This window comes from Rhinopithecus roxellana, chromosome 5 (genome assembly GCF_007565055.1).
Source record: "Rhinopithecus roxellana isolate Shanxi Qingling chromosome 5, ASM756505v1, whole genome shotgun sequence".
NCBI lineage: Eukaryota > Metazoa > Chordata > Mammalia > Primates > Cercopithecidae > Rhinopithecus > Rhinopithecus roxellana.
The window spans coordinates 14,508,916-14,524,780 of NC_044553.1; the positions used below are offsets into that span (position 1 = coordinate 14,508,916).

The 15,865-nt window shown below is 41.3% G+C and overlaps 1 protein-coding gene across 2 annotated transcripts in view; it reads right to left on the minus strand.

The window, feature by feature from the left end:
• The window catches only part of ARMH4 (armadillo like helical domain containing 4), a 165,113-nt gene that overhangs the window by 133,136 nt on the left and 16,112 nt on the right, over positions 1–15,865 (minus strand). For both annotated transcript variants that reach the window (XM_030930951.1, XM_030930952.1), the window contains exons 3-4: positions 11,540–11,791; positions 9,986–10,195 (exon numbers count right to left, since the gene is read on the minus strand). In XM_030930951.1, coding sequence (XP_030786811.1) covers positions 9,986–10,195; positions 11,540–11,791 — 462 coding nt within the window. The remainder of the gene's footprint in view (positions 1–9,985; positions 10,196–11,539; positions 11,792–15,865) is intronic.

The window sequence follows — 15,865 nt, forward strand, 5'->3', positions numbered from 1 at the left end:
AGGGAGAAACCTGACCTCCTGAGGGAAGTATAAATTATAACACCATCTTACGGCTAGACCTCTTTTGTAGAAAAGAAGGCCAATGGTGTGAAGTGCCATATGTACAAACTTTCTTTTCATTAAGAGACAACTCGCAATTGTGTAAAAAGTGTGATTTATGCCCTACAGGAAGCCCTCAGAGTCTACCTCCCTACCCCAGCGTCCCCCCGACTCCTTCCCCAACTAATAAAGACCCCCCTTCAACCCAAACAGTCCACAAGGAGATAGACAAAGGGGTAAACAATGAACCAAAGAGTGTCAATATTCCCCGATTATGCCCCCTCCAAGCAGTGGGAGGAGGAGAATTCGGCCCAGCCAGAGTGCATGTAGCTTTTACTCTCTCAGACTTAACACAAATTAAAATAGACTAGGTAAATTCTCAGATAACCCTGATGGGTATATTGATGTTTTTACAAGGGTTAGGACAATCCTTTGATCTGACATGGAGAGATATAATGTTACTGCTAAATCAGACTCTAGCCCCCAATGAGAGAAGTGCCACCATAACTGCAACCCGAGAGTTTGGTGATCTCTATTATCTCAGTCAGGTCAATGATAGGATGACAACAGAAGAAAGAGAACAATTCCCCACAGGCCAGCAGGCAGTTCCCAGTGTAGATCCTCATTAGGACACAAAATCAGAACATGGAGATTGGTGCCGCAGACATTTGCAAACTTGCATGCTAGAAGAACTAAGGAAAACTAGGAAGACGCCTATGAATTATTCAATGATGTCCACCATAACACAGGGAAAAGAAGAAAATCCTACCACCTTTCTGGAGAGACTAAGGAAGGCATTGAGAAAGCATACCTCACTGTCACCTGACTCTATTGAAGGTCAACTAATCTTAAAGGATAGGTTTATCACTCAGTCAGCTGCAGACATTATAAAAAAACTTCAGACGTCCGCCTTAGGCCAGGAGCAAAACTTAGAAACCCTACTGAACTTGGCAACCTCGGTTTTTTATAATAGAGATGAGGAGAAGCAGGCGGAATGGGACAAACGGATAAAAAAAAAGGCCACCACTTTAGTCATGGCCCTCAGGCAAGCGGACTCTGGAGGCTCTGGAAAAGGGAAAGGCTGGGCAAATCAAATGCCTAATAGGGCTTGCTTCCAGTGCAGTCTACAAGGACACTTTTAAAAAGATTGTCCAAGTAGAAATAAGCACCCCCCCCCCCCCCCCCCGTCCATGCCCCTTATGTCAAGAGAATCACTGGAAGGCCCACTGCCCCAGGGGATGAGGGTCCTCTGAGTCAGAAGCCACTAACGAGATGATCCAGCAGCAGGACTGAGGGTGCCCGGGGCAAGTGCTAGCCCATGCCATCACCCTCATAGAGCCCTGGGTATGCTTGACCATTGAAGGCCAAGAGGTTAACTATCTGCTGGACACTGGCGCGGCCTTCTCAGTCTCACTCTCCTGTCCCGGACAACTGTCCTCCAGATCTGTCACTATCTGAGAGGTCCTGGGACAGCCAGTCACTAGATACTTCTCCTAGCCACTAAGTTGTGACTGGGGAACTTTATTCTTTTCACATGCTTTTCCAATTATGCCTGAAAGGCCTACTCCTTTGTTAGGGAAAGACATTCTAGTAAAAGCAGGGGCCATTATACACCTGAACATAGGAGAAGGAACACCCGTTTGTTGTCCCCTGCTTGAGGAAGGAATTAATCCTGAAGTCTGGGCAACAGAAGGACAATATGGACGAGCAAAGAATGCCTGCCTTGTTCAAGTTAAACTAAAGGATTCCGCCTCCTTTCCCTACCAAAGGCAGTACCCCCTTAGACCTGAGGTCCAACAAGGACTCCAAAATATTGTTAAGGACCTAAAAGCCCAATGCCTAGTAAAACCATGCAATAGCCCCTGCAATATTCCAATTTTAGGAGTACAGAAACCCAACAGACAGTGGAGGTTAGTGCAAGACCTCAGGATTATCAATGAGGCCACTGTCCCTCTATACCCGACTGTACCTAACCCTTATACTCTGCTTTCCCAAATACCAGAGGAAGCAGAGTGGTTTACAGTCCTGGACCTTAAGGATGCCTTTTTCTGCATCCCTGTACATCCGACTCTCAATGCTTATTTGCCTTTAAAGATCCTTCAAATCTAACATCTCATCTCACCTGGACTGTTTTACCCCAAGGGTTCAGGGATAGCTTCCATCTATTTGGCCAGGCATTAGCCCAAGACTTGAGCCAGTTCTCATACCTGGACACTCTTGTCCTTCAGTACATGGATGATTTACTTTTAGTCGCCCGTTCAGAAACTTTGTGCCATCAAGCCACCCAAGCGCTCGTAAATTTACTCGCTACCTGTGGCTACAAGGTTTCCAAACCAAAGGCTCAGCTCTGCTCACAGCAGGTTAAATACTTACGGCTAAAATTATCCAAAGGTACCAAGGCCCTCAGTAAGGAACATATCCAGCCTATACTGGCTTATCCTCATCCCAAAACCCTAAAGCAACTAAGAGGGTTCCTTGGCATAACAGGTTTCTGTCAAATATGGATTCCCAGGTACGGCAAAATAACCAGACCATTATATACACTAGTTAAGGAAATTCAGAAAGCCAATACTGAATTTATTAAGATGGACACTTGAAGCAGAGGCAGCTTTCCAGGCCCTAAAGAAGGCCCTAACCCAAGCCCCAGTGTTAAGCTTGTCAACAGGGCAAGACTTTTCTTTATATGTCACAGAAAAAACAGGAGTAGCTCTAGGAGTCCTCACATAGGTCCAAGGGACGAGCTTGCAATCCATGGCATACCTGAGTAAGGAAACTGATGTAGTGGCAAAAGGTTGGCCTCATTGTTTACAGGCAGCAGTAGCAGTCCTAGTGTCTCAAGCAGTTAAAATGATACAGAGAAGAGATCTTACCGTGTGGATATTTCATGATGTGAACGGCATACTCACTGCTAAAGGAGACTTGTGACTGTCAGACAACCATTCACTTAAATATCAGGCTCTATTACTTGAAGGGCCAGTGCTGCGACTGCGCACTTGTGCAACTCTTAACCCAGCCACATTTCTTCCAGACAATAAAGAAAAGATAGAACATAACTATCAACAAGTAATTGCGCAAACCTATGCTGCTCAAGGGGACCTTTAGAGGTTCCCTTCACTGATCCCAACCTCAACTTATATACTGATGGAAGTTCCTTTGTAGAAAAAGGACTTCGAAAAGTGAGGTATGCAGTGGTCAGTGATAACGGAATAATTGAAAGTAATCCCCTCACTCCAGAAACTAGTGCTCAGCTGGCAGAACTAATGGCCTTCACTTGGGCACTAAAATTAGGAGATTGAAAAAGGGTAAGTATATATACAGACTCTAAGTATGCTTACCTAGTCCTCCATGCCCATGCAGCAATATAGAGAGAAAGGGAATTCCTAACTTCCAAGGAAACACTATCAAACATCAGGAAGTCATTAGGAGATTATTATTGGCTGTACAGAAACCTAAAGAGGTGGCAGTCTTACACTGCCAGGGTCATCAGAAAGGAAAGGAAAGGAAAATAGAAGGAAACCGCCAAGTGGATATTGAAGCCAAAAGAGTCTCAAGGCAGGACCCTCCATTAGAAATGCTTATAGAAGGGCCCCTAGTATGGGGTAATCCCCTCCGGGAAACCAAGCCCTAGTACTCAGCAGGAAAAATAGAATAGGGAACCTCACAAGGAGGTACTTTCCTCCCCTACAGATGGTTAGCCACCAAAGAAGGAAAAATACTTTTGCCTGCAGCTAACCAGTAGAAATTACTTAAAACCCTTCACCAAACCTCTCACTTAGCCATTGATAGCACCCATCAGATGGCCAAATCATTATTTACTGGACCTAGGCCTTTTCAAAACTATCAAGCAGATAGTCAGGGCCTGTGAAGTGCGCCGAAGAAATAATCCCCTGCGCTGCAGGCCATACATTTCAATCCCTGTATCTTTAACCTCCTTGTTAAGTTTATCTCTTCCAGAATCGAAGCTGTAAAATTACAAATCGTTCTTCAAATGGAGCCCCAAATGCAGTCCATAACTAAAATTTACCATGAACTCCTGGACCGGCCTGCTAGCCCATGCTCCAATGTTAATGACATCGAAGGCAGCCCTCCCAAGGAAATCGCAACTGCACAACCCCTACTACACCCCAGTTCAGCAGGAAGCAGTTAGAGCGGTTGTCGGCCAACCTCCCCAACAGCACTTGGGTTTTCCTGTTGAGAGGGGGGACTGTGAGACAGGACTAGCTGGATTTCCTAGGCCAACTAAGAATCCCTAAGCCTATCTGGGAAGGTGACTGCTTCCACTTGTAAACACAGGGCTTGCAACTTAGCTCACACCTGACCAGTCAGATAGTAAAGAGAGCTCACTAAAATGCTAATTAGGCAAAAACAGGAGTAAAGAAATAGCCAATCATCTATTGCCTGAGAGCACAGTGGGAGGGACAATGATCGGGATATAAACCCAGGCATTTGAGCCAGCAACAGCTACCCTCTTTGGGTCCCCTCCCTTTGTATGGGAGCTCTGTTTTCACTCTATTAAATCTTGCAACTGCAAAAATAAAAATAAAAATAAAAATCTTCTCCCTAATGCTACTTAAACAATGTATTTCCCAATTTTTTTGATTGATGATAAAACAAAGAGACAAAGATATTGGCTTCAGTATGAGGCCACCAGACTGCCAAGAATATCATTCAGTCACCTGAATGAAGGCACACTTTTCAGAAATGACTTTCTCCTGAAATTCCTGTTATCAGTAAAGAAGACACCGGAAGGGGACAGAACTAGAAACCCCAGATAAGGAAAGAGAGATAATACCACTATTTCTTCAGCAAAGGAAATTAAGAGACACTGCAAATAAATACTGGAATTGTTCTCTGAGGACAAAAACAACCATGATATTAAATACACACATACACATGCATGCATATATGTACACACATGAAGGCAGGAAAATGGATATCTCTGAAATAGATTAAACAATGAGTGACAGAATAACGACAGCTTTCTGCCCCATGTATGGTGTCTGGCTGGGAAAAAAAATGTCAAAAACGCAATCATTTAAAAACTAAATATAAATCAGAAATTTTCTAAGACAAAAACAGTCTTAGAAAAGCAAGGAAAAACTGTCAGAAAAGAAAAAACTAGTTAAAGGATATATTTGGTTTTGTATTTTTAAAAAATTAAGTTATTAAAGAAAGTTAAACATAGCTTCTTCACTGGAATTTTTTTTTTTTTTTTTTTTTTGAGACAGAGTCTTGCTCTATCGCCCAGGCTGGAATACAGTGGTGTGATCTCGGCTGACTGCAACCTATGCCTCCCAGGTTCAAGTGATTCTCCTGCCTTAGCCTCCCAAGTGGCTGGGATTATAGGTGCGTGCCACCACGCCTGGCTAATTTTTTGTATTTTTAGTACAGACGGGGTTTCACTGTGTTAGCTGCGATGGTCTTGATCTTCTGACCCTGTGATCTGCCCGCCTCAACCTCCCAAAGTGCTAGGATTACAGACATGAGCTACTATTCACGGAGGTAATTCTCCAGCAAATCAACCACTATGAGTTTGTTTCATAAGGCCTGCAATAAGTGGGCCTTTTGAAACAAATGAGGAAATGGGGATTTAATATGGTTTGGCTATGTCCTCACCCAAATTTCATCTGGAATTGTAGCTCCCATAATCCCCACGTGCTGTGGGAGGGACCCAGTGGGAGGTAATTGAATCATGGGGGCAGGTCTTTCCCATGCTGTTCTCATGATAGTGAATAAGTCTCAAGGGATCTGATGGTTTTATAAAGGGCAGTTCACCTATACAAGCTCTCTTGCCTGCTGCCATGTAAGATGTAACTTTGCTCCTCCTTTGCCTTTCGCCATGATTGTGAGGCCTCCCCAGCCATGTGGAACCTCTTTCACTTCATTAAACCTCTTTCCTTTATAAATTACCCAGTCTTGGGTATGTCTTTATTAGCAGCATGAGAAGAGACTAACACAGGGTTGAGATAATATCATTGGATTATACTCAACACTCAACATGTATGCCCACAGAAAGATATTAAATAAGACCAATCCGATCAAGAAATCAAGTTCTCCAGATGAGGGACACTGGAATTGCTTTTTTCTTGCAGAAGACCTAACCCAGAAGAGTCCAAGCAAATTCAGTGTTCCTGTCACTGTATTCCTGTTTCTGTCTGGTCTGCACCATGGCAAGCACTAACTGGCTCCGCACTTCCCGCTAGCTGGAAGGCCCAGATATTGACTTCCAAACATTAAGGGAAGAAGTGTGGGGGGTGGGAGGGAGGATAGTCAAAGACTTAATCACAAGATCTGAGAAATCTCTGTTTTTATACTCTTATCTCCCACATGTTCTTAGAAACCTACTATCTGACACAAATAGACCCACAATAGATTTTTCTGAATATGGAACTGCCAAAGCAACAACCTTCCATTCTACAGAATTATTATTATCACTTGAGAGCACAGATTAATTTCCATCTTCCATGGGGGTATACAGAAAGAATTTTTTTAAAGTTTGATTTATTTAGAGTAAGTAGATATCTTCAGAGAGATTTTTAATATACAGAAAGTGGGACTTCTTTAAGTAGGTAAGAAATATTAGTACTAAAATATTTTAAAGAGTTAACCCAAATAAATTCCAAGTATGTTTTCAAGAGTAATCAGAAATTTTAAGTTGGCATTTTGGAGCAGGAAAGACATTAATATTCAACAAGAGAAGAAAATCAACCTATACAAAGATCATGTCCAAAGCTTAATTTATACAGTTATAAAATGTGTATAAAATGTGTCATTATCTTATTTTTAATAAAAAGAACATTTTTGTTATGTTTGTATTTCAAAGATGCTGAATACAGCTCTTGTAGAGTTATGCCTGAAATGAGTATGATACATTTATCATTGTGAGAATATCTATTCCCTAAAAAAAAAAGTCAGACATAGAAGTCAAATGTATCAGGCAAGGTGAAAAATAAACCATTATCCCTTCAAAAATCAAACTGCATTTTTGCTGACAAGATAAAAGACACTGAAATATGCACAAGGTGGCATGTACTTATCAAGGCAGGCTTTCTTCAATGACGAAGAAATGGAAAACACACCAAAACTTCTCCCACTTTACTAATTCACATCACTCAGGTAGCACATCTGTCTTCATAGACAGCTGGCAAACTCTTCAGAAGCAGACCCCCTGTTACATGTTGAATTGTGTCCCTCAAAATGGTAGGTTCAAGTCCTGACTGGTAGTACCAATGAACGTGACCATATTTGAAAATAGGGTCATAATTAAGATGAGGTCATTAGGATGGGCCCTAATCCAATAACTGGTGTTCTTATAAAGCGAGGGAAATTTGAGCACAGAGACACAGAGGGCCATGTGAATAGACTGGAGTCATGCTGCCTCAAGCCAAGGAAACCCTGGGGTTCCTCCCCTAGAGGCTTTGGAGAGAGCAGAGCCCTGCCTATACCCTGACTTCCAACTTGCAGGCTCCAGACTGTGTGAGAATAAATTTCCGTTGTTTTAAGCCACCCAATGTGTGATACTTAGTTTTGGAAATGATACTTGGAAACTCATACCCTCTCTCAGTCATCATATTGTAGAGATGTGAGGAACAAGGAAGAAGACAGGGTGGAAGGAAGTAGGCATCATTTTTAGAGTGATTTGGGCTGTCAGTTATCTCTTAAAGGATAAACAGAGCTGTGGATTCAGAAATTCCCATAAAGGTTCATTCTTCTTTGGTGTCTAGTGTCTAACAAGGGATGTCCCTTTCCAAATCCCATGGAGAAAAGTACCTCATTTCCCAGAGAAATGCTCCTGCCCCCTTGTGAAAAAGCAAGATATTAAAATAACATATAAAAACATCACAGAGACTAAAACAAGAGAGGCGGATAACTTGACATAAGTAATACAGTGTTCTAGATAAGAAAAAAAATTACCTGCCTCTAGGCATAAGCTTATGGTAGAATTAAAATGTTTCACCCAGTCAAAGCTTCAAGCTGCATTTATATTCCTCGGCAAGGTAGAAAAACATACATTGAAAATGGAGGCCTCCAATACATCCAGGAGTCTAGTAGGTTGATTTGTTTAAATCAGTGCAGTCAATTCAGCTTTCGGAGGACTAGATGCACCATCATAAAACTAACAGTGGTATTATTAATGTATACTAATTAAACATAAGTTGTACTCCTTGGTATTTATGAGTAAAACTGTGCTAATTCAAAATCTTAAGCCCAACAATGTAGCAAAAATAATACCTTTTGACCAAAAATGTTTTTGTAACCCATGACAAGGATAATTTAGACCAAAAACTAACAAAATATATTATCAAAAAGTAGCTAAAATTGAATTGTGTAGAAGAAAAGAACTAAAACCCCAGGACACCTCAGGCGTGTCAGAAAATTCTAACATATTTCAATACAACTGCCATCATCTACTAAATTTAGAAAATTACTGCAGTTTCACAAGTATGGATTATTCACAAATATTTTTTTTCTCTGATTTAATGAGCCCTGCTGGGTAAAGCTGTCATGTCAAACTCAGGTTAATTTAGGGAAACCTGCTTTTTCCAGATGGCATCAAGGAGAACAGACAGTTAATATGAGACGCTAAACTCAAAGTCATATCACACAGTATTTATCTTAATGTGGAATGCAAGAGCTGTTAGCCCCTGAGCCCACTTTGATCTATTTCTTAAACCAGCCTTCTACTGTGGAATTCTCCACACTGCTCCTAAAATGTCATGTTTCTCTGGAATTCTCCACGCTGCTCCTAAAATGTCATGTTTCTCTCTCAGCAGCCAACCAGTGTTACCCAGAAAGTCTGTAGCAGAGTCAGCTGCAAACCTAGCTCAATCACCTTCCCTGCTTTAGACAAAACAAAATAATAGCACATCCTATGTCTTCTACTGCAGCAAACACATGGCTAATTGAGTGCCCAAAAGTTTACCAGTGTTCCAGATTAATTTAAGAAATTCTGCTCTATAAATCTTTGGACATTTTGTATCTCTAGGCAGGAGCTATTCACCTGCCAAAATGCTGATTAATTGACTGTGTGTCATATTTCTAGTCTTCTTATTTGTTGATAGGCAGCTGTGCCCCAAGTTTCTTTTACATGCTCAAAGCCAATGTCTTGGAAAGTACAATTTGGCATGAATTTCTTGGTCTTAGTAAACAAAGAAACTGCCTATCTCCAAATAGTAGCACAGACTAACCCAGAGATGTTACTAAGGGAGAATAACCCAGCATTAACAACCAGAGCAATGCTGTAAAAATACAATTCACATTAAAACTTGCAACCAAGAAAATGTGGTGGGGAAATGCAAGATCTCCATCTTAATCTAGTATTCTCAAACCAGCTTGAATACCGAAATCATCTAAGGCAGTCTTTTAAAATGCTGATGCCAGATTCCACCCCCCCCCCCCCACCGTCTTAATCTGAATCACTGGAGTGACTCAGGCACTGGGATGTTTCAGAAGCTCTCCAAGATAATTCTAATGGTCAACTATAGTTGAGAACCACAGATAATAGCAGAGTCAGCAAACTTGCTCTATAAAGGGCCCTATCATAAATGTTTCAGGCTTTGTGGGCCACTGAGCTCTATCACAGCTCCTTAATTCTGCCACTGTGGCACAAAAGTAGCCACATACATATGTAAATGAATTAGTATGGCTGTGTTCCAATACAGCTTTATTTATGAACACTGAAATTTGAATTTTTATAACTTTTCTACGTCACAAAATATTCTTCTTCTTTTGACTTTTTTTCAATCATTTCAAAATGTAAAAATAATTCTTAGCTTACAGGCCATTCAAAAATAAGTGGTAGGCCAGATTTGGCCCAGCTGTAGTTTACTGACCTCTGATCTATACTGCAGATTGAATATACTCCCACTTAATTCTTTCTCAAAAACATCTGCTCAGTGACTCGCTCAACCAGTCCTTGAAAAGATCCCCTTCAAAGCATGAATACCTTCAGATTCAAGTTGGTCCAGGCCATACGAGGCAGCTGTATTAACGTGAGTAATCGATGGAACAACAGTTCTTCTCTCAGAGGACGTCTCTGAAGCAGGAAGTGCAGGGGAAATGCTGGGTTCCCCCACCATTATTCCAGGGGGTGTCACTGGAGATCCCAGAACTGGTGTGAACTCCTCATTTGGCCCTGTGACTGTGTCCGTTTGTTCTGCCAAACACAACAGACAGGACTTGACCCACAAGATAATCATTATGGCAAATGTAAGCATGTATTTTCACTTTTTAGGCAAGAAATGATTAAACCAGTATCACACAATACAGTAAGTTTGGCACTTGGGTTGGCTGTCCTTTCCCATACTGTATTAATCCAACTCCTCAAAGCACAGACTTTCAGGAAAATGTGTTGTCTTCCAGGAAACGTATTATCTCTAATCAGAACTTTGTTTTTAAATTTTAATCTCCCATTTATTCTATTGGCAATATTATGGATGTTGTAGGATTTTATATTATATATTGCCAAAGGTAAAATATTTAACAAAAATATATTAAAATACATTTCAAAGACTACTTTGGAAAGACAGAATGTCTTTCTCAAAATCAAGTCATAGAGTAAGAGCCTTGATCAGGGTCTGGAATGTCAATTTAAAACCAGCCAAATATAGCCCCAGAAATTCCCAAGTCCAGAGACTCTAGAACAGTAGTAGCTTTCACACAGCTTTAAAAACTTCACTGCCTTTAAGAGATCAGAGCATTTGAGGGCCTCCTATATAGAAAGCACTTTGTAGACATTATTTCAAATTCTTAAAATAACCTATAAAACAGATAGGCATTATTTAGAGGTGAACAACCAAAGCTTACAGAAGTTAAGAAACTTAGCTTGAGGCCACAATATTAGTGAAAGCCAAATTTGCGATTCAAATTCAGGTCCACGCTGTTTTCACCTCATCCCCCCTGGCTCCTTGCAGCAGAGTTACCAAACAGGAAGAGCCTTAGAGCCTTCTCAGAGGGTCTGGCCTTTGAGGACCCAGAGGTGAGCCACCAGGAGACCTTACTTACAAACTAAACCCTTGTCCCTTTTCTTTTTTTTTTTTTTGAGACAGAGTCTAGCTCTGTCGCCAGGCTGGAGTGCAGAGGTACGATCTCGGCTCACCACAAGCTCCGCCTCCCGAGTAGCTGGAATTACAGGCACATGCCACCACACCTGGCTAATTTTTTGTATTTTTAGTAGAGACGGGGTCTCACCATCTTGGCCAGGATGGTCTCAATCTCTGACTTCGTGACCCACCCGCCTCAGCCTCCGAAAGTGCTGGGATTACAGGCCTGAGCCACCGCGCCTGGCCAACCCTTGTCCTTGTAAGGCTCTGTCACACCTCTTCAAACAAGACACAGTTCGCACCCCTTTCCAGGTAAAGGTGTGTGTGTGTGTGTGTGTGTGTGTATGCACGCGTGCACGTCGGCTGCCAATGTTGGCTGCCTCACTCATTCTATTCCTCGTCCACTTAACAGAAGAGATCCACCCCCAAAACAGAGTCCAATTTCCTCCCTTACAGACCTTCCACAGTGGGAGTAACTTCAAAAGACAAAGGGATGACTGTAGTTGAAACTGTAGTGGCCAGAGGCTCCCATCTTCTTGACAGTTGAGTAACACCAGGAACGTCAGACACAGGAGAGGGGTCCTCCTTTTCTTCCTCAGTCTTGCCCCTGTCTCTGATAAGCTCCAGGGTAGCAACCTGCTCTTGTGTCACCACGGATAAAGTGGCATCTGGCTCTTGAACAGCTGTTGTCATCTCTGGAGTGATGATGTCTTAAAGGGGGGAAAACATTTTAAAATAGACCAAATCCCTATTTTAAAAACAACAAAAAGAATCATGATATGATTAAAAACTTGGGGGGAGGAGAGCAGATGCTATTTCAGGAACTGGGAAAGCAAAGAGAGAACTCAGAAATAAAATGACAGTAAATAAATGCTTTCTCTGTCACTGCTTTCAGTAAACGTGAATCAATCTACAACAGAGATAAAGAAGTTCATGGAAAAAGCTAAAATGAAATCTAAAACAAAGTAGGAAGATCAATAGCTGAGCTCCCTTTCAGGCACGATTGAATGTCAACATAATCAGTTTGTTAAGAAACAAATTATACAGAACCAAGCTACACTCAAAAACTCTCAGAAACATTTGTATACAGTATATTAATTTTCACATTTGCATTTCTAGATGGTCAAGGAAGATAGCATTTTAAAATAAAGGAGTAATAATTACAATAACTAATATTTACTGAGTTTCTATGTTAAACACCATGGTAAGTGCATGGCATACAGTATCTTATGTATGCATCCTCCCATATGTGCTACAGGGAGATAGGTGCTAGTATCATTCCATGGAAGCTGCATCATAGCGCTCAAGAATGCAGGCTCTAGAGCCAACCTGCCTTAGTCACTTACTAGCTGTGTGATCATAAATTATTTCACATATGTGGGCCTTGAGTTTCCTCAGCTATAAAATGGGGATAATAATAGTATCTGTCTCATAGAGCTGCTACAAAGATTAGATAACACAAGCAAAATACCTAGTATTCGGTAAGTATTCAATAATTACCAGCTATTATAACTCCACTTTATAGAATTTAGGTTTAGAAAAGCTAAGGAGCCTACCTTTGGTCACATAGCCAGCACTCTTAACCACTGTGCTAAGCCCAAGGAACAACTTAGAGACGCCTCTGTAGAAGATGTGCACTTGCTTTTAGATCAGAAAAGGAAATGAATAGAACTGGTAGGGTGTGACATTATCTGTCACAGGTCCACTTTCTTTACAACATTATAGTTCCCTCAAATACAGTATTAAAGACTATAATTATACTCTGCTTTCTCTTCAGATCATATAAATGTTTTGCCTTCTACAGACTACTTATAAGTCAAGATTTGCCTTCTTATGAAGGGGCTATGCTAGAAATTTCAAACACTGTACAGAGCAACTACTAAAAACTTAATTTCTTGAAAACCTTATTGTCTCTCTTTTTTAAAATATCAGTTCTAGATACTAAGTATTTTAGCAAGATTGGTAAGTTATACAATGAAAAATAACATTCTAGGGATAACTTAAAAAAGGTTTCTCAAAGTTTTTATTAATGACATGCCGGGTGCAGTGGCTCACGCCTATAATACCAGCACTTTGGGAGACTGAGGTGGAAGGATCACAAGGTCAGGAGTTCGAGACCAGCCTGGCCAATATGGTCAAACCCCATCTCTACTAAAAATACAAAAAAATTGGCCAGGCATGGTGGCACATTCCTGTCATCCCAGCCACTTGAGAAGCTGAAGCAGGAGAACTGTTTGAACCCAGGAGGTAGAGGTTGCAGTGAGCCGAGATCACGCCACTGCACTCCAGCCCGGATGACAGAGCAAGACTCCGTCTTAAAAAAAAAAAGAAAAAAAAAAGTTTTTATTAATGACATCATGGCATATCCTATTACTTTAAAAAAATGTTGCCTCAAAAACAATGTATTTGCTTTAAAATAATGTGTATTTGTTTGTTTTTCACTATAGGCAGTTCCTTTTCTTGGTACTCATCCAGATTACACTATTTTTCCTTTTGAATTGAAGAGATTTTTATATTTGATGGATTAATATACCTGGTTACAGGACAAACATGTGAGTTAGGGTAAGGTTCTCACATGAGCTTCATATTTGCACTCTATATCATTGTTTGAATTTTGTCTCTCTTTTATTCCTTTCTCCAATATTACCGTAAATCCCTAGAGAGCCAGGATTCATTGTCCTTCTGTACCTCCAGCACGTAGGGCAAAGCTCTGTTTGCCACAAGAAGACAATAACATATAGTTTTACCATTTTAAGCAGTAGGAGTTCTCTCTGTTGCCCTCATTTTTTTTTTTTTTTTTTGAGACGGAGTCTCACTCTGTCGCCCAGGCTGGAGTGCAGTGGCTGGATCTCAGCTCACTGCAAGCTCCGCCTCCCGGGTTTACGCCATTCTCCTGCCTCAGCCTCCCGTGTAGCTGGGACTACAGGCGCCCGCCACCTCGCCCGGCTAGTTTTTTTTTTTTTTTTTTTTTTTTTGTATTTTTTTAGTAGAGACGGGGTTTCACCGTGTTCGCCAGGATGGTCTCAATCTCCTGACCTTGTGATCCGCCCGTCTCGGCCTCCCAAAGTGCTGGGATTACTGGCTTGAGCCACCGCGCCCGGCCTGTTGCCCTCATTTTTTAAAGCATAATGAACACTTTTGAGAACACATATACAAAAATAAATATGCAGGCGCTGTTTGTAGTTTTATGAAATAGCAAGAAATGTCAAAATGCATAGTATTTTGAATAAATAATTACTGTTAGAGAAAGAAAAGTGAGAACTAGAAACAGTAATAAAAAATTTTTAAATAAACTTTAAATTTTCCTAACATCTCTCATTCTTCCTACTTCATGTTGGAGAAAAAATAATTACAGTTTTTTTTTGTTTTGTTTTTTTGTTTTTGAGATGGAGTCTCGCTCTGTCGCCCAGGCTGGAGTGCAGTGGCTGGATCTCAGCTCACTGCAAGCTCTGCCTCCTGGGTTTACGCCATTCTCCTGCCTCAGCCTCCCGAGTAGCTGGGACTACAGGCACCCGCCACCTTGCCCGGCTAGTTTTTCGTATTTTTTAGTAGAGATGGGGTTTCACTGTGTTAGCCCGGATGGTCTCGATCTCCTGACCTCGTGATCCGCCCGTCTCGGCCTCCCAAAGTGCTGGGCAAAGTGCTGGGGTTACAGGCTTAAGCCACCGTACCCGGCCTATAGATTATTTTTAAAACCTGATCTTCAGTTGAAGCAGCTGAGTCAAAGGGCTAACTATAATCTCAACGTACTCATCTGTTAATAATATCCAAAAACACCAAGAAATCAGTGCATATTCTGAAGAAGATAATGTCCTAAGTGGTCCCTGGACTCTAAATGATTAGCATTTGAGTTGTTTACTTCAGAAAAATACTTATGATCACCTGAAACTGAGTAGTAAAACATTTTGGCGCCGGGCGCGGTGGCTCAAGCCTGTAATCCCAGCACTTTGGGAGGCCGACACGGGCGGATCACGAGGTTAGGAGATCGAGACCATCCTGGCGAACACGGTGAAACCCCGACTCTACTAAAAAATACAAAAAAAAAAAAAAAAAAACTAGCCGGGCGAGGTGGCGGGCGCCTGTAGTCCCAGCTACACGGGAGGCTGAGGCAGCAGAATGGCGTAAACCCGGAAGGCGGAGCTTGCAGTGAGCTGAGATCCGGCCACTGCACTACAGCCTGGGCGACAGAGCGAGACTCTGTCTCAAAAAAACAAAAAAAACAAAAAAAGTGTCAAAACATTTTGGCTATTCTATAACAACTGCTGTCAAGAACTGCAATCTTTCCCATTCCTTTTAACTCTATGGGACAAAAAAAAAGTAAAACAAAAGGAATAAATTGACTGTTCCTCTTGGTACAAAGAACATTTAGAAATTGTTCGATTTTGGATAAGGTAGGCCTGCATGGTTCTCTATCCTCATTTGGAAATCCATTGAAAGGATATTTACTGAGTACCTACTATGTGCCAGGAATTGTGCTATGTGCTAGGAATAACAAGAAGTGGCCTGTTAAAAGATTACAATTTGCTGAGGCAATTATGACTAAGTACAATATTCAAAAATCAAAATAATCAGGAAATTACCAATTCCATTTTACTTCTTAGGCTGTATTAATAGAAGCCAATACAAGTTTAGTACACAAGAATCATGGATTCAATTGTGCAGTGAACAATCTGGGGCTATATGACTTAATGCTCCAAAAATAAAAGTTCTATGAAGAACTGAAGTAAACTTGTTGCTCAGTCCTATCTAAGGTCTTCATGGCCATGTGAACCCAACTCCATGTA